The sequence below is a fragment of the Sorex araneus genome, chromosome X (genome assembly GCF_027595985.1).
Source record: "Sorex araneus isolate mSorAra2 chromosome X, mSorAra2.pri, whole genome shotgun sequence".
In the NCBI taxonomy this organism is placed as follows: Eukaryota; Metazoa; Chordata; class Mammalia; order Eulipotyphla; family Soricidae; genus Sorex; species Sorex araneus.
The window spans coordinates 49240769-49259588 of record NC_073313.1 but is presented as its reverse complement, the minus strand read 5'-3'; the positions used below and the strand labels follow the sequence as shown (position 1 = coordinate 49259588).

The window sequence follows — 18820 nt, the reverse complement described above, 5'->3', positions numbered from 1 at the left end:
TAATATGAGGGAATATATATCTCCTCAATTAGCAGGACTTTGATCTGAGAATCAATATTTAGTCATCCTGTGGCCTGAACCTGCCACTGCTATGCCAAGAGCGGACTCTGTTCCAGGTCACCCGGGCCACTGGGCTGCTCCTTTGCTCTCGCAGGGGGAAGGCAAGAGTCGAAAAGCCCTGGTGAGCAGGTACAGAACTTGACACTTTCACATCCACCGGAGCACCAGGGCTTACCTCCCCAAGCAAGCTGCTTGTGCCTGGTGAAATATTTTAGTTCCACGGTGGCCTTGTCTTTGATTTTTTTCCGACCAAACATGACAGTGAAGCATCAGTGGAAGCTTTGCAAACTTATTTTGGTGTGGCATTTTTTTGTTATTGTTGTTTGTGTTTGGACCACACCTCATGCTCCTCAGGCATCATATATTCCTGGCTCTGCACTCAGAAATTTCTCCTGCCAGTGCTTGGGAACCATATGGGATGGCAGCGTGCAAACCCAGTTTGGCCATGTGCAGGGCAAGTGCCCTACCTGCCGTTCTCTCTCTCCAGCCCAGAAGCTTTGCAAACCTAAGGAATCTTGCGAACCCAGTGGTAATTCCCGTGGAGGGGCTCTCTTATGGAGTTAGATGCTCACGAGGGTCTCCATTCTTCGGACTGCAGTCACTGCATGACTGTCACCCAACACCTGTGAAGCATTTTATACTCTGCCAAGTTTCTCTGGGAGAGAGCTAAAAGTGGCCATGAATCATTAGCTCACTAGCTCTGAACCACTTTGGTTTGGAGTCCACCTAGAAAACAGTGTTCTTCCAGTTAATGAAAATGACCTAGAATGATTTAGAATGTGAACATTCCCACAGCACTCCAGTTACTTATATAGGTTTTCATCTCTGTCTTCACCAGCTAGCTAGACAGACTTGCAGCTTGATAAAACTTGTTGGTGCTGTTGTGTACAATTCAAGACTGAGGAGATTGCTTTCCTCACCTGCCTGTTGCTGTCATTGAACTTAGACTGGGGAAGTCCTTCCTCCACCAAGCTTTCCATCACCCTGATTCTGAATGACCCTTTATTTGTGTGCTCTTGTTCTGGACCGTGGGAGTTTTGTAATGGAAGAGGTCAATAGAAAGTCTTGTATTCTTCTGTCTTGCTTCCCACTGTAAAGCGTCAGAGTGAAAAGGTTCATGCTTGTGGGGGGAGGACTTTTGCTGTGTTGCTGGGGAGGTGCTTGGCTCCATTTGCTGAATTATCCTCACCTACCATCAGTTCATATTCCTTTCTATCCTTCCATGGCTCCAAACCTTGAAACAGTAAAATACGTGCTTGGAGAGTTTCCCTTTGAAAATTGGGAGTTCAGAGCCCTGGCAAAGGTATTTTGAGAGACAGGAACAAAAAAGTTATTGCTTAACGCATATCTGATCAGAAGAAATGGGACATGCTGAAACGGGGAACATGATGCCATTTGTTGGTCAGAAAATGATCACAGAGCAAATTGAATTTCAGAACTTTCTAGAACATTAATTGAAAAGGAGGAAATTTGGAAGTTCGGAGTGCATTTGAGAACAATGATCTGCCTGAGTAGAGGAGTTTGCTTTCTTTGCAGCCTGCCCCATTCCAGTCAGGGTTTGAGGTAGCAGACAAGAGGAACTGTGTTTTTAAAAAGTGGGAGCATGACTTAAGTGGCATCACATTGTAACACGGGGAGAAGTGAACATCACTGAGAAACCATCTAGAAAACAAGTAGAGGCTTCTCACCAATGAGTACAGAGGGACAAGCTGGGGCTGGAGAGGCTTACAAGCAACGGCCAGTCACCCTGAAGTTAGTGCATTTAACAGGCCTTCATGGAAGCTAAGCCCCTAAAGGAGGGTGCTAGCAAGAGGAGATCATTGGCCTGGGATGGTGTCAGATCTAGATGGAGCACAGAAGGAGAATCTGCCGATGACATTGGGCAGTGTGGGTGAGCAGTGGCTGGGAGGGAGTCAGAGGCAGATTCTTTGTCATGAATAGAGGAGTTTCCATCATAGAGAGAACGCGGGCTGCACATGAGCTTGGGAGGGCAGCAGTTTACCCAGAGGGATTTGAAATCATACATCTACAACTGAAACAAGAAGCTCCCCACATTGGGTGCTGGGTCCAGGGCAGGGTGAAGAGCCGGGGAATACACACAGTCTCTTGCTTTGCTCATTAAACTCCCCGGAGAGTGCAGGTTATAAATGACTCATCTTGCTTCAAGATCGCCTCCCAGCTCTCTGATCATTTTAAATAGCTGCATCTTGGCCATGGCTGCCCCGCCCCCTCCCCAACCTTATTTGTTTTACTACAATTCCTATTTCGTATAAAATACCCTAACACAGTGATTTTTTACTTCAGGTCTCTGGGTAGAACCAGTCTAGAGGCAGCACACAGCCGATTTTAGCTTCCTCCCAGCTGGGCAACCAGCCTCCTTCACGGTTCCCAGGTTCTCTTCTTACAGATGTTCTTCACTGTGACTTACTATTTGTTCCCTTTCACAGGGGAGAAGTATGGATCAAATGAGAGTCCTGCTGGCCTTCTTGACAGGCACATAGTAGATGCTCAATGCAGTGTACTTTTCCCCCTCACTGGCCGCATCTTTCTGAGTGTTTCCTATTCTGAGTGTTTCCTATTAGGGTTTTCCGGTGTTAACAGGAAGGACTTTCAAAATATTGTTGAACAAACAATGATGAGAACATCATCCCCAATGACTGACCAAGGCAGAATAATTCAGATGTAAGCCAGACATGTTAAAATAGTTTATGTGGCCAGGAAGTTCACCCAGAAGACCTAACTAGAGAGGAGAAACCCTGAAACTTATTTGCAGGTTTGCTCAGTGACCCCATCTCTTCCAGTGGGCTGGGAAACAAATCAAATTGCTCTCCCCTCTTCCCTTTTGACACTAATCCCAAGTTATCGGGCTTTTAAAATCAGATCTACTTTCTGCCATCTTTGCTCAGGAAAGAGCGCTTTCCATTAAATCCATACGTATATTGTTCATCCAGTTTTCATGCTAGAAGCAAAAGGCAGACAAGTTTCCTAACCCTGCTTCACAGATAAAGGAGGTGAGTTTGGGTAGAGTTGACACTGACCCCAGGCCCCTCCCTGCGAAGATAGCAACATCCCACTTTGCAAAGGGGGGTTGTTTGTTTGGGGGCCACTCCTGTCTCTGCACTCAGGAATCACTCATAACACGCTCAGGGGACCAAATTCGATGCCAGGGCTTGAAACCACATTGGCACGCAAAGCAAGCACCCTCCCCAAGTGTACTCCAGCCCCTTCCACTATGCTCCAGCCCCTCCCCGCTGTGCTCCAGCCTCTCCCACTTTTTATTGGTGATGTTGCTACTTTTCAGAACCAAGAGCCTCTGAGGGAGGAAGACTCGGATTTCATCCTGACTGAGGGTGACCTCACCCTGACCTACGGGGACAGCACCGTGACTGCAAATGGCTCCTCAGGCTCTCATGCAGCCTCCATGAATCTCGAGGACAGTCGGAGAACCAAGAACGGCTCCGAGGAGGTGCTGGAACAAGACCTGGGAATGGGAGACCAGAAGGTTTCAAACCGGGGCACCCGCCTAGTATTTCCCCTAGAGGATAATGCATGACTTTGCCCCACCCCAATCCCTGAAGCAGTAGGGGGTGGGCCCACCAGTGGGGTGAGGATGGCTGCAAGTCCAGTGCTATTTGAGGTGGGGCGTTAATTGAATGGAACTATCTGTTCGATTTTGGGGGACCTGAAAATATCTTTTCCTATTTAAACTGCAATCCAGGCTGCAGGTGTTGAGGCGGAAGTATCTCTGAATCAAGACAAATGCAGATCTATTCCCATTTTCCACATAGTAGCACACCGTTCAGAGTTAAACAAAGCCAAACCAAAATAGCATGCTTTCCTGTTCTCTTAATTCAGTCACCTGCTGTAACCGACCCAAGTGTAGCGGGTGTGGGGTCTTCCTTCCAGGAGAGGCTCCCTTGCCATATGCAGCTGTGCAAGGCTAGCCAGCTGCCTGTCAGAATATCAAGTTAGGTGAGAACAGGCCAGATCATGAAGGCAGGCAATTGAGATTGAACCTCCAAGGATTATAGGAAGTTGGTGTGAAAATGGGTCATGAAACAGGAAAAAGCAAATTGAATGGCCTCATGGCTGCAACCTCATGTCAGGATTCCTGACTCTTGTTTTTGCTACCTGTGTTTTCTCTAGACTGACGAATTGGAAAATAGATCCATGAATGTTTCACCATGGGGGAAAGAATTATAAATTCCTTCTCTGGAAAGCTCCATAAAGAAGAAGTTACTGAAATGTTTAAAACCAAAGGCAAAATAGTGTTGTGCTGTTGTTTTTGAATTAACATGAGGACCAGAGAAACGCTTTTCGAAACTGATCATGATGACATGGCCAAAAAAAAAAAAATTCGATCAACTATTGAGGGCTGCCTTATGAGCTAACTGCCTGAGAAATGATTCCTAGGACTGACATATCTACTGTGGGTTTAGAAATAACAGCCACCTTTGTGCTATGCTTTTATTTGGGGAAGAAAAGACACCAAGAAGCCTAAGGGGGAAATAGACTAGTATCCAGAGGTCCAGAGGGAAGAATCTTGCTGTGAAAAAGTTTACTGCAAAAAAAAAACTATACAAGATATTGTTCTAATAAATATATGAGATGTCATTGCCACCTGAGGAATCAGAGGCAAGTTAATTGAAAATGAAACTTGACTAAACCCCTTGAGAATTCCTATCTCAAATCAGATTAAAAATCCAGCTATTTCAGCGCTGGTGTTGAGAAGAGTCATTTTCTGAGTTTTTGGGAAATCTTCTATCAGCTTTATGCATGAATGTGGTTCAAAACTTATGGTTTAGGTTCTTTGTGGGTGAACTATTCTATCTGACCAGACCTATAATAGGTGACAATACTTAAAGAACTCTTGTAAATGAGACTCTTGTGTGTCTCCACATATCTCTCTGCTTTCATGCTAGTATATTTGAAAACTCGATTTCTAATAATTGCTTTTGTGAAATGTGGGCATTTTTCTCATTGTGGCAGACAAAAGAGGCATTCAGTCTAGTCTGTCCATAATGAAATTAACCATTTAATCTGCTCAGCTCACATTTTTCAGGATTCATTCTTAAATATGGCATTGCTTCACACTATGTTTTTAAATGAACATTTTGAGCAAGCCACTAAAAAAAAATCATTCTTGTATTGAGCCATAGGAAATTGCTGTATCGGCCATTATAAATGGAAGGAATGGCAATTTCATAAGGTTCAATGCAATAAACAGGGTGATTTTTATTCTTCTCTATCTATACAAAAAGTCTACTTTGATTTTTACCTGGTCATTCATGACTTTACAGGTTTGAAAAAATGCTGAATAACACATTAACTCACAAGGCCTCAGGTTATCTAGGCCTGTGAAGGACTAAATAGAACTTACAACTCACAGATACAGAAACAACTTTCTTAGACAACCCCTGAATGGGAGGTCATATGTCATGGGCTGCAGATAGCAGCTACCAGGCTTAGCAGAAGACCAGAGATGTGTCTATGTGCTTGCACATGGAGCCAGCACCAGGGGGTTTATTCAATAGTGTTATCTCAGTTATCACCAACCAGGACATGTCAACATAAAAGGGGAGACTTTGAAGTGTGCTTCCTTTGTGCAGAGATAGAAAGGCTGATTGGCTCTTTGGCCAGGTCTTGATAAAGCCTTGCTCTCTTAACTAGTAAGGTTCCGAAACTCTTGGAATCTCAATCTGGCTCCGTGGAAGGAGCCAGCAAGATAGACCACAGCCTCTCTTCATTAACCTCTTGCTTTTGTTGTTTGGTTGGTTTTCTAGAGAGTTCTTAGCATCTCATGAAAATTGTTCTCATAGGACATAAAAGTAACTAACTAGTCTCCCTTTCTACATGTAGATCCCCTGTAAATGTTTATGTTCCCCAACACTCCCACACTAGAGGAGTTTGTAGTCTGAAGTATATACATTTTATTCTGACCTACCTAAACAGAAGCCCATGGAGATTTACCAAGAACAGAATTTAGCTAGGACCATGGTTATTTGTTTGGGTCTTTTACTCGGTGCAGCAGCAGAGTGAGTCACTGATGTGTATAGTTCTCATTTTCGTTTGCAAAATGAAGAGCATAATCCTGACCTTATCTCTCAGCAAGTGAGTCTGTTTGTGAAAATTATTTCACCTTAGAAGCTCTGTGCCTATGCCAAGGGAGAAAGTGGGGTGCCATGAAGCTTTTAATCATTTAACTCCAGGCCAAGGATCTTCCACCAGTCTGACATATTTGGATTGAAACTGCTGAGTAATGGTACAGCCAGAATTCCTCTGAGAGGGTAACCCCAACATATCTTCTGACCATATTTGTTCAAGGATGAGGGCTGACTATTCAGCAGAGTCATATTCTCTAGAACAGAGGTTACAAGTGTTGGCTACACATTAGAATGACCTAACCAGTTGTTTTTAATATAACCCCAATGTATGGACCCCGCCCTCAGAGATTTCCATTCCCTAGGCTTGGAAGGGAGCCTGGCTTCCATGCTTTGTTTCAGACCCTAGGGAGTTCTAGTTTATAGTGAGGGTTAAACCTTTATTCTAGAAAGTACAGTGACCCGTATTTGGAACCTTCTTTTAAACAATGATTTAGCAAATGAGGTTTTATTTTAAAAAAAATATTAATCATGTGAAACAAATGAATTGAGTGTTAATGAATAATACAGACTAGACAGCTGTGAAAATATTTCTTGCTAATGATCTTTGCAGAAATCAGGCACCTACTTCATGAAGTACGGGTGTAGGTCACACTTGACAACCTTCGAGCAGGAAAGGGAAAGAAGGGTGACTTGAAGTGTCTGACAATTTTAGAACGAAGAGTATGAGAATTTTAGACCTTTCATCTTTACCCTGTGGAAAACAGGGTTTTTTGTCCAAGCTAAAAGCTGACCAAGCAAACATGGTATTTGAGAAACTATCTTTTCTATTTAACCTAGGGTTAAATCTCCTTAGATTACTCAGAATAAAGTACTCAGAATAAAGGTGAGAGAGTTTACTGTCAAAGCTAATACCCAAGTAGAAAGTTATATAATCACTTTGCTGTTACGAAGTGTTAGTGGTGACCTGTAATTAAGATGAAAAAAATTGTATAGCATTGACGGGGGGGGGGGAAATAAACCCGTGATTTTTCTTTTAATCATTTTGTTGGGGACTACAAGGATATTAGAACTTTCTGTCCTAAAGAAATACGCTTGGAATTATGCAAGGCTGCATCTCTTCTTGAGAAACAAGTATAAGAGAGGCATATGTGACTAAATCAACTCTGACAGTCCAAGGGACTTACTGAGATGACCAAATGAGCATTATAACTTGTAGCCAAAATTCACACTGCAGTAGCAAATATTTCACCTAACAGCAAGGAACACTCACTGGGCCGTGTTCTCAAGAACTAAAAATGACCTCTTTGGGTTTGATTAAGTAATGGAAATCTTTTTAGGAAACATGCAGAAAGATTATGTCAGCTCTCCAAGAATATTTCTGCATAGGTGGCAAAGAATTATCAGTTCTTGCCTAAATATTGGTGTATTTCATGCCTCATCCACCACCCCTACCCTCAATCATATTGCTTCTTTACTTTGTCCACAGTAGGAGTTAATGCAATTTTGTCATGTATTTTATGTGAACATCATGATTTCTAAATGCAGAAACCTGACTGGTGTACTCCAGGGAGATTGGTAGCAGGATAATTGGGTCATTTGAAGTAAAAATCACCTAGTTAGAAACCTACCTATTGTAAGTTCTAAGAGGTATACCAGAGAACTGATTTTACTGTTGTAAAATGTCATTTGGAATGAGAGTTGTTGGAAAGTCAGATGATTCAATACATACATGGGCCTTAGTTTACTCTGAAAATGGAGATCTTGGCAAGTATCATGCCTACCTTTTGGTACTGATTTTTAGATGAGTTACTGGAGGAGATAATCTGTCAAATACATCAGACTGGCATTATTGAGTTCTTATGTTGTTTTTGTGAGACTGGTTTGCCAGTGTCAGTTGCTGCACTCTCATACAGTAAGTTGAAGGAATCTAGTGGCCAAGAGTTTAGAAATAACCCTTCTGAATGCTTCACCACTCTTATATCTAAAACTACCTTCCCCTATCCTAAACCTAGTGAGAACAATAGACAAAGAAATACTATAGAATCCCAATGCTAGTGTCAATGATAAAAAGCATGTAGGCTCTTTGACAGTCCTTTCGAAACAAGATCAAGAAATAAATCATTTTTCATAAGTAGAGTGTTTTAAAATTCACAAATGCATCTTTGTCTTGTCACCCAGTGCTAGCAGAAATGTAAAGAGGAAAACCAAAGTTTTTGATGTTAGTTTTATTTTTATAAGCAGGGTATATACTTCAACCATTGCCCCCATAAGCAGCCGTTTTTCTGCTACATGGGCCTTGGTAATGAAAGACGGTTTTGCCTGTTCTGCCTTTTGAAAGGGTCTGAAACAAATAGGAGAGCACTTGGAGAGGTCACTCTCTTATGCTGACAACCCACCCCCCTTTTTAAAAAAAGCTCAATAGAATTGCCAAATGTCATGGTTAACTAACCTTGGCCTCTGGAAAATTATCAGCATCTGTATGTGTTGGAGAAACTGTAAACATCATGAAGATCTCTACATTTGCTGTCTAAAGCCTTTTTTAAATGGTTAAGGTCCAGTGTCAGCCCCTGGGTGGCTAACTGCATGGGTAATTTTGGGGACTGACTTGTTGTGATCATTCTGGTTGTGGGCTTTGGGAAAGCAAAGCCATGGTTTTCACTTGGGTGTTAAATTAATGAATTTGGGATTTATCACTGAAATAACTTACTCAAAGTGTGACTTCATAGTAGGGTTCATCTCCTAGGTTTTTGTTTTCATTTTGTACAAAAATACACCTGGTACTTCTTACTTAGGAAGTTTTACTGTGCCTACTAAAATGATTAAATGGGAGGCCACCAAGACTCAATGAATTGCTAAAAAGAAAATTTTAAAAGTAGAGGAATAGGGTGAATTTAACACAGGATAATGTGACCCGGGGAATTTTTTATAGAGAGCTTTCACGTGTAATTGGGGAGAATTTTGTCTTCTACATCCATTCAACAGTAGCAAACTGGTGGTTTTATAAAATTAACATTATACTATGTTGTATAAATAAACATGTTCTATAAAATAATATTAAAGTATGTTTAACTGTGAAAAAGTGAAGACTTGGAGTATCAGCAACTTTTATGTGCAATAAGGAAAACTGCTGTTAGACCCCCCAAAGTGCTACCTTTCCCTAGCATTTGACTTAATGTTTGCCTTTGTGTGTATGTTTAGATTATATTGTAAAGCTAGTCACATGTTTCCCTGCCCTTTACTGATATTTAACACATTTTTTTCTCAAGGCTTTCTTTTTTTTTTTTTACAAAATCCAAAATAAAAATGTTTACTGGCTAAGTTAATCTTGCTTTGTGTTTTATAGTATCATCTCTGGATTGGGGAGATAATTCAGGGTTCAGGAGCATATGCTCAATATGTTCAAAACCTAAGACTGCGTGGCTCTCTGGGTACCACTTGGTGTAATTCTGAGGTTCCTGAGCAATACAGGGTATCACTCTGGTAGCCCACAGAACTAATAGCCCCTAACATTCAACTGACAGGCCCTGTTGGCTAAGTATCACTGGGAGTGACTGCTTGGGATCTCAAAAGCAAAACCAATTATTTATATAATGTTAATAGAATGCAGTATGGTCCTATTCTTCATCTGTTCCTTTCCCTCACAGAGTGGTTATTTCTACAAGTTTTTCTCCTCTGTAGGATAATATAGCCTCAGGTAGTTTAGGTTTATTGGGTTACTCCAGTTACAGTGCTCCCATTCCTCTTTGTTTATTTGTAGCTTCTTTCTTAGTGTTCTTTTGACTTGTAAATACTGTTTTTTTCTTCTCCTTGAGTCCTTTGCACAGTTTATTCAGAGCAATGTCCTTTTTGTATGGACACAGGAAGACTTAGCAAATGTTATGCTTTTGTAACCTGGGAGTCATTTGACTCTACATGATATTTTCCTCCTGGGCATCTGTTCTCTCAACCTAAGCCTCAGCTGCCCTTACTTCCTAGCACCCCCAAAAGCAGGGTCCCAGGGCAAGTCGGACCCAGGGCAAGCGGTGAGTTGTGTGCTACCCTAGCATGGAGATGGGCCTGGCCAAAGCGCCTAATGCTTAACTATAAGTTAAGAGCTTGATCATGGACAAATGTTGTCATGATCCAAACAGTGATAACTAGATTTGGACCCTGCTAGGGTGAGGAATGATTAATCTGGCCTGAGTGCTGTGCTCTGAGTCTGTGGCAAGATGTTGCCAGGAGAGCTGCCTTGCAAGCCTCAAGTATCTCTTGCTATGTCCATACAAAAATAACTAGTATTAAGATGTTAATAAGTGTTTGGACTAAGGAAAGGGAAAAAAAACCTTAAGAGTCAGGAAGGGCTTTGGAATGCCCCTAGGTTGTGTTCCCTTTAAACCAGACAGCCCTCAGGAAGGGCTTTATTATGTTGATTTTGCTACCTGGCAGGGTGTAACCTAGGGGCAAGGGTGAGAGAGGAAAAAGGGAGGAGAGAGATGGAGAGAGGCTGCAGTAGATCGAGAGAGGATGGAGCTGGGAGTGAGGGAGATGAGAAAGATGGAAGATTGAATAAATGGTAACTAATCAGCAACCAGCTTGGTCCTCGTTCTTCCCTCACCGGTCCTTGGCCAATGGCCGTCCCGATCCAGCCCATGCACAGTGGTTCCAGAGCACCAAATGTGGGCCGTGAGACAGAGCCGCCCGGAGAGCCCGTGAATGTACACACCCCTCTACGAGCTTTAGTTTATTACACTCCTCAAGCTTCATTTATTTCACTTGATTCATTGAAACCATGGGCAGACAAATTACCTTGGGCCCCTGGACCAAATCTGTCATCTTTCCACCACCATTTTGTAAATATATTTTTACTGGCATATGCTTAGCTCATTCATTTGCATATTGTCTGGGTGCTTCTGAAGTGAGCAACTATTTGCTTGTAAAGGCTGAACTATTTACTTTCTGGCTCTTTACAGAGAAGTTTGTTGCTGCCTTCTGGTTTAGATAATGGAAAATGGTTTTTCAACTAGATTACAGAAATAATAACCACAGTGATTTGTTTCAGGTTTGTTTTTTTTTTTGATTCGGTGGGGGGGATGGCAGATAGGCACACCTAGTATTGCTTAGGGCTTACTCCAGGCTTTGAAGTCAGGGATCACTCCTGGCAGGACTCTAGGGACATTATAGGGTGGGTTGAATGTGGGTCAGCCACGTGCAAGGCAGGTGCCCTGCCCACTGTACTACTGCCCTGGACCCATGGCCACAAACTTCTGAAATTTTCTAAATAAAATGGTTTCAAAGAAACACTTTTAATCTGGGCTCTGCTTCTGACATCCCCCATTCTGCAGCAATTTTAAAGAGGCTTTTAGTGTTAGATGATTGCTAATAGCCCTAAACTGAATATGTAGTTTCCTTTATAGTCTTCATATACTCTTTCTATACAGGCTTGATTTTCTTTGAATCACGAAATTGAACTACATCATAAAATATGTGTCTTAACCAAACAAAGTAAATACTGTAATTTAAAACCATAATTACAAAAACACCAGGAAGAACAATTTAGAAACAAAGAAATGTTTGGCTTATTAGTGTTCTTTTATCTCAGGAAACTAGTTTTTTAAAAATCAATTCAGGTGAGCAGGTTGGGTGTTACTGAAAAGCTGGATGAGTCAGATTTCAAACAATACCATTTATACATTTTATTTAATACTATGTAATTTAGTCAAGGTACAAAGGACTACAGTTTTGCCTTTTCACATTGATGTTTTTGTCCATGCACCAGCTGATGGAAATTGGTACCAAATCACATATCTTCTTTGTTCAGAGGATGTCTTCTTGAAATGACTCCTGCAGAAGCAGATTCAGGCTGGGAGCTATTTTGTGACCTAAATTATCCACATTGCACTGTTACTTTCTTACTGGACACTTGATTTCAACCAACATATCAGTCATTATTTAACCATTTCTAGTATTCCTGCTCTGTATAATTACTCTATAGTTGGTACCAAGTTGAGCCCCAGTCTCTGATAATGTGATACATTGTCTCCACAGTATAACTCCTCCATGGCTTGGGTGACAAGTTAAGTGTCCTCTTCGTGGTACTGACCTAGAAGAGACAAAGGATGTTTAAATGTCAGGGCACAGAAATCTACTGTCAGAAATCCCCACCTCAAGATGTATGGGCCCTAAAAGATGACATCTGTATTTTGCTTTATTCAGTGCTTGAAAGTGACACCAAATCAGTGTCTACCATTTCTGCTTTGTGAAGATAGGCCAGGAGATATGATCCAAGAGGTGTATGGTGAAGATAAAGATGGAAAAAATATGGGGCAGTCATGAAAATAAGCATATGTATGACTACTTTCTGCAGCTGCTGAAAAAAGAAAACTTGAGTCTTGCTAGATAGAGTTGGGAAAAGAGCTGGAACTGAAACTTGACCTTTAAGCACTAACCATGTAACCACACGTTCTTTGCATGTGTACTGGTCCATCTGTGTAAATACAGCACATCACCAGCAAATTTCTCTTTAAAGTGGGCCCATGGATAAGTAAAGAGTCTAGTTTGTTACCTTTGTAACATATCAACTTTTTAATTCTGTCCTTAAAACATACTGTTTGTGAGCCACAGAGGATGGATTGACTCTGGGTAAATTTGAGTTTTACCATACCACCATACAACCAACTTCTTGCTTTCTTGTGATCCTCTCATCATGGATATGTACCAAATTTGATATTTTTTAAAGTGGCAAACTGTGAATAGAACTATTGATGCTGAGTTTTGGAATGAAGCACTTTCAAGGTGATTAAAAATTGCAATATGAGGTCGGAGCCATAGTACGAATGGGTATGATGCTTGCTTTGCATGAGGCCGACTTGGGTTCAATCACCAACACTCCATGGTCCCTCAAGCCTTCCAGGAGTGATACTTGTGCACAGAGCCCGGAGTAAGCCCTGCACACCACCAGATGTGGCCCAAATTCCCCACCAAAATGTGCAATAAATTGCAAATTTATTGCGGTGCAATAAACAGCAAATTTATTGCTGTGCAATAAACAGCAAATCTACACCAATACCTGGAGTAATCTAACAGTATCCGGGGCCACTGAGATAGTACAATGAGTAAGGTGCTTGCCTTGAACACAGGTGACTTGGGTTTGATCCCTGGAACCCCATATGGTGCCCTGCCAGGAGTGGTCCCTGAGTGCAGAGCCAGGAGTAAGCCCTGAGCACAACCAAGTATGACCCCCATATAAAATTAAACAAAATCTAGCAGAAACTGACAATAACCCCCCATGAACAAAGTTCTCATAGCAAGGGGAAAGGACAGCACCTAAATATATTGGCAACGAGACACCTCACCAAGAAAGAAACCCCATTGTGGGACAACAAGCCTACAAGAACTTGACCTTCATGAGTAGGAAACAGAGTGGGGTTTGCTGCATAAAACACTAGAGTTGTTCAATCTTACACTTATAGCACTGGAATGAAAGACAAGAAGCTGTGCGGTTTAAATAGGCCAGAACCACTGACTGGTGGCAGCTTGGTGATGACCTGTAGCAATATTGCACATAACAGTGATGGTGGACACAATATTGGGTCTCAATCTCCATACTAATAAACCCTGAAGGTAAACTCCTGAGGAGAACTCCACCCACCACTGTCATTAGGGGTCCAAAGACAATTATCAAGGTCCTTTTTCTAGGCAGAGAAACTAACCCAGCTCCTGCCAGTAGATATTGGACTCCTAGGAAGCAAGCCACATCTCTACAGACAAGAACTCCTGGGCCAGAGAGATAGATCAATGGATCTCCCATATCACATGATCCCCCAGCAAAGGAAGGAGTGACCTCTGAACACTATCAGATACAACCCCCAAACAATAAAAGAACTCCTGCAGAACACTCAAAGTATAATTATTTATCAAGGGACCCAAACTGTTTGCTATGCTCCCTTGTCAGCCTTTGGCTAAGCAGACTTTTCTTTGCCACTATAGAATGCATACCCTGTCACCAGCTGGGACTGAGACCCCAGCCTCCTCTTAAACCAGTCCCTACACAAGTTCCCCAGCCTCTGAGCAGACTTTGATGACCATAGTAGCCTAGTGGCTACCAGGTACTGATGACCTTAAACCCTTGGTTGCTACCTATACCTGCTTAAGCCAGCAAAAGCCACCCACTCATAACTGAAAACTCATAGTAATCATCCAGGCCCAGTCTATCTCACAGTTACAGCCATGACCAGGCATCTATTACTATGAATTTCTGGTCATCATTCAGGCCTGCTCAAACACACGTCCCCAGTACCCACCTAGGTCCTCACAAAACACAGTATAATCAGCAGATAAAGGATCTGGTGGATCAAGACAATAGCCTGGAAAAAGCTATGGATATAGTAAAGCTATGCAGGCTATTTGAAGACTATTTCAAAGAAATAGTCCTATTCATGCTCACTGAAAAGAGAAAATCAATGCAAAAGAACTTCAGTCCTGACGATGATCATTGAAATGAGATCGATGGAGGAGAATTTTGACAAATAATGAGAAATAATTAGAGAAAGTCTGAGAAAAGAACAATCTTTTCTAATCATACAGCTAAATAACACAGTAGCTTAGCTAAAAGGTACAATAGAATGGTATGGAAAAAGCCAAAAATCAAATCAATGAGTTTGAAGATAAAGTAGTGGAAACCATCCAAAAAAGACCAGCAAAAACAAGAACTAAAAACAATGAACATAACATACAGGAAATATGGAGCAGCATCAAGAAGAACAACATTCCAATCACAGGGCATCCAGAAAGAGAAGATAATTTTTAAAAGGCAGGTTTTTTTCTTTTTTTAAATTGTAGTTTAGGTAGCATGGTTACAATAGTGTTGACTTTTATGGTTTTGGTGTACAAAATTAATTGTTTTGTTTTGGTTCTTGGGACATACCTGATGGTACACAGGGGTTACTCTTGGCTGTGCTCGATCGGAGACCATGTGGTGTCAGGAACTGATCCCAGGCCTCCATCATGCAAATTGTGTACTGAAGTCCACTGAGTTAAATTTATACAGCCCCAGAATTCTTATTTAAAGTAATAACAGGTGGAGCTGGAGCGATAGCACAGTGGGTAGGGCGTTTGCCTTGCATGCGGCCGACCTAGGTTCGATTCCCAGCATCCCATATGGTCCCCTGAGCACCGCCAGGAGTAATTCCTGCACATTGCCGGGTGTGACCCAAAAAGCCAAAAAAAAAAAGAATTTAAAAAAAAGTCATAACAGGCAAGAATTTCCCCATAGGGGCTGGAGCAATAGCACAGCGGGTAAGGTGTTTGCCTTGCAGACGGCCAACCCAGATTCGATTCCCAGCATCCCATATGGTTCTCTGAGCACCGCCAGGAGTTATTCCTGAGTTCATGAGCCAGGAGTAACCCCTGTGCATCGCCAGGTGTGACCCAAAAAGCAAAAAAAAAAAAAGAATTTCCCCATACTTAAAGGGAATATATATACTCAAAACCAGAAAGCTCAAAGAGTTCCAAACAAAAGAAAGCAAAAGAGACACACACATTAAAACACATTATAATTAAAACAACAAATATCAGAGAAGCCTAAAAGCAATACAAGAAAATCAAGAGTCACACGAGGGAACCCCCATAAGAGCTTTTAACTGATTTCTCAACAGAAACTAAATGGATAAGACCTCCAGCCAAGAATACTCTTTTTAATTTTATTTTAATGAATCACCATGAGATACAGTTACAGACTTAACAAACATTCACGATTATGTTTCAGTCATACAATAAGAATTCTCTATTTTATGTTTTGTTTATTTAGAGGGGCATGCCCTATAGTGCTTAGGGGTTACTCCTGACTCTGCACTCAGGAATCACAGCTGGCAATCTTGGGGACCATATGGGATGCTGGAGGTAGAACTTGGTTCTGACAGGATTAAGGGAGGCACCCTACCCACTGTACTATCTCTCTGATCCCCATCAGTGAAGAATACTTAGCTAGGTTATCACTCAGTTTGAAGGAGAAATAAGAGTTTCTCAGACAAACGAAGGAATTATCACAACTAAGACAACCCTCCAAAAAATACTTATGAGACGTCTAGAAAAGCAAAGGAATTTTCACTTAGAACTTGAGAGATACCTAAAACACATAAGATGTGAGAGAGAAGGGGAGTAATAATGGGATCTCTTTTTTGTTGTTTTCCTTGGACCACATCCTGCAGTTCTCAGGGGTTTCTCCTGGTTCTGCACTCAGGAATCCCTCCTTGGTATGTGGGGTGCCAGGAACCGAACCCAGGTTGGCTGCATACAAAGCAAGTGCCCTACGATAGTGCTCTGGCCCCAATAATGGGAACTATTTAATTTCAAGTTTACTAATTATTTTTATCTCTATTTTGTTAAATTTTGAAAATTTTACATTTCAGATAATTATACTTTTAAGTACTAAAATTTATATTTGGTTCTTTAAAATAGACATTACTACTCTGTTAAAAACATATAAGGGCTCATCAAGTTACCTATTTTATGTTTGATAAGTTTTGTATCTTGTAGTTTTGAAAGAGTGGGCTCTTTGCATCTACATTTTTTTATTGAGTCACCGTGAGATAGTTACAAGCTTTCATGTTTGGGTTATAATCTCAATATTTTAAGTTATGTTCATAAAAGCTCCATATGATTTTTCTGATATTTGGGGGGGTCTACCCATGGAACTTACAGTTTCATTTTTGAGGATGATATCTTCTCTCATTTGTTTTTTCTCCTTTTTCAGTCTTGTCAGAGATTTCTCAACTACATTTATCTTTCGTAAGAACCTATTGGTTTCACTGATTTTCTCTATTATTTAATGTTTTCAATTTTGTTGGTGTCTGCTCTTAAATTTTCTATTTTATGTTTAAATGTGATTAAGTATGTTCTTCCTTCCCTAAATTCTTTTTGTTGTTATTTTTTGGGCCACACCTGGAAGTGTGCAGAGACCACTCCTGGCACGGCTCAGAAGACCAGATGTGGTGATGGGGACCATACCTGAGTCAGCAGGATGCAAGGCAAATGCTTATCTGCTGTACTATCTCTCCAGAGGTTTTTTTCTAAATTCTTGAGGTGGAAGATTGTTAATTTGTGAATGTTTCTTTCAAGTAATATTAGCATTTACTATTATGATTCTTTAAAATTTTTCAAACTCTTCTTGGGAAAGATTTTCTTATTTTTCCCCATGGGATAAAAATATGTTGTTTAATTTATAAATATTCAGGAAATTTTGTGATACTATTCTGTTATTATATTGCTATTCAATTTTATGGCTGGAGAATATGCTTTGCATGAATTAAAATCTTTAAAAAATAAAATGTGATATCTTGAAATGTACATTTAAAATTCATAATAAGCATTAATAAAAAGCTAATGCAGGGGCTGAGCAATAGCACAGTGGGTAGGGCATTTGCCTTGCACGGGTTCGAATCTCAGCATCCCATATGGTCCAAGCACCGCCAGGAGTAATTCCTGAATGCATGAGCCAGAAATAACCCCTGTGCATCACCGGTGTGACCCAAAAAATAAAAAAAAGAAAATTAATGCAAAAACTGCCTTGAGACCTTTCTATGCCTCTTTAGTATTCTCTTAGCACAATTAATTTGCATAAAGAAAGAGCCACTGTGTCAACTTTCAGCATAATACAATTTAATTAAAAAAATTCCAGATAGGCTGACTTTTGCACTAGATAAGATGGGATAGATACATTCTCTTTATTTCTTCTACAGAGTGTAACTAAACTCCCTAAACATGATCTATTAAACAAAGGTAAGATTCTGGAGGGTGAAAAAAAGAGGTGCACAAACTAAGCATCTTGGGAATTGAAGAACAACATAGCCATGAGTTCTCTGGGTCTTCTTGTCTCCTCTATATTCTGGAATGATGATGCTGAGGATATCAACAGGCCAGAGATACCAATGATCACAGACCAAAAGAGCTCCAAGAAAAGCCTGTTATTAAAACATGATTGGAACTCAAGGCTATCATGCTGAGTGAAGTCATTCAGAAGGAAAGGGATAAATACAGAAGACTCTCTCTCATGCTCGGTACTTAAAGATACATACTAAGGTAGCAACAAAGGGATAAGGGCAACACAATGGGGGAACTGATGCATAAAACTAAATGGGGTGGGTTGGGATGGAGGGGTGTTGGGAGTCCTTGGGAGAGAGAGAAGGTACACTGGTGATGAGTGTGGGGTTGGAATTATGTGTATGAATAAACCATTATTAATAGCATTTTAAAGCACATAATCTCAATAAAAATAATTTTTAAAAGAAAGCCTCTTGTCTTTCGTCAAGGGACAGGGCCTGCCTAGAAAGACAAATCAAATACCACAGAAAAAAACAATTTCTGTCAGCAATGGCCTAGTGGGAAGCAAGAACTTCTCTAGTACCACTTTCTACAGTATCAGGTGTTGCTTACCTTCCTTCATCAGTGTGTATAAGTATATGGATGCCTGCTAAAATGGAAGTTTGGAAATGCACAAGAGAATATCCCAAATGTCCAGAATGCAACCAAAACAATAACTTGTCAAAGAAAGGACCACAGAAATATGAAATTATGAGAAAACACAAATGACAGATGACAACACTAAAAGAACAAAGCTACTAAAATTAGCCAAAAAGTATTTTACGGTGCTCTCATTAAAATGTGACAATTAGCAAAAAGGC

At 40.9% G+C, this 18820-nt stretch overlaps 2 protein-coding genes across 4 annotated transcripts in view; one reads left to right on the top strand and one right to left on the bottom strand.

Moving 5' to 3' along the window:
* Positions 1-9487, top strand: part of SLC9A7 (solute carrier family 9 member A7) — a 183330-nt gene extending 173843 nt beyond the window's left edge. For 2 of the 3 annotated variants that reach the window (XM_004612898.2, XM_055120492.1), the window contains one exon: positions 3362-9487. In XM_004612898.2, the coding sequence (XP_004612955.2) occupies positions 3362-3613 (252 nt within the window). In that variant the 3' untranslated portion in view covers positions 3614-9487. The remainder of the gene's footprint in view (positions 1-3361) is intronic. The other variant, XM_055120491.1, reaches the window with a different exon arrangement.
* Positions 9488-11821: 2334 nt separating this feature from the next.
* Positions 11822-18820, bottom strand: part of CHST7 (carbohydrate sulfotransferase 7) — a 35362-nt gene continuing 28363 nt past the window's right edge. Inside the window, exon 2 of the mRNA XM_004612899.2 lies at positions 11822-12243. The gene's annotated coding sequence lies outside the window, so the exon portion shown is untranslated. The remainder of the gene's footprint in view (positions 12244-18820) is intronic.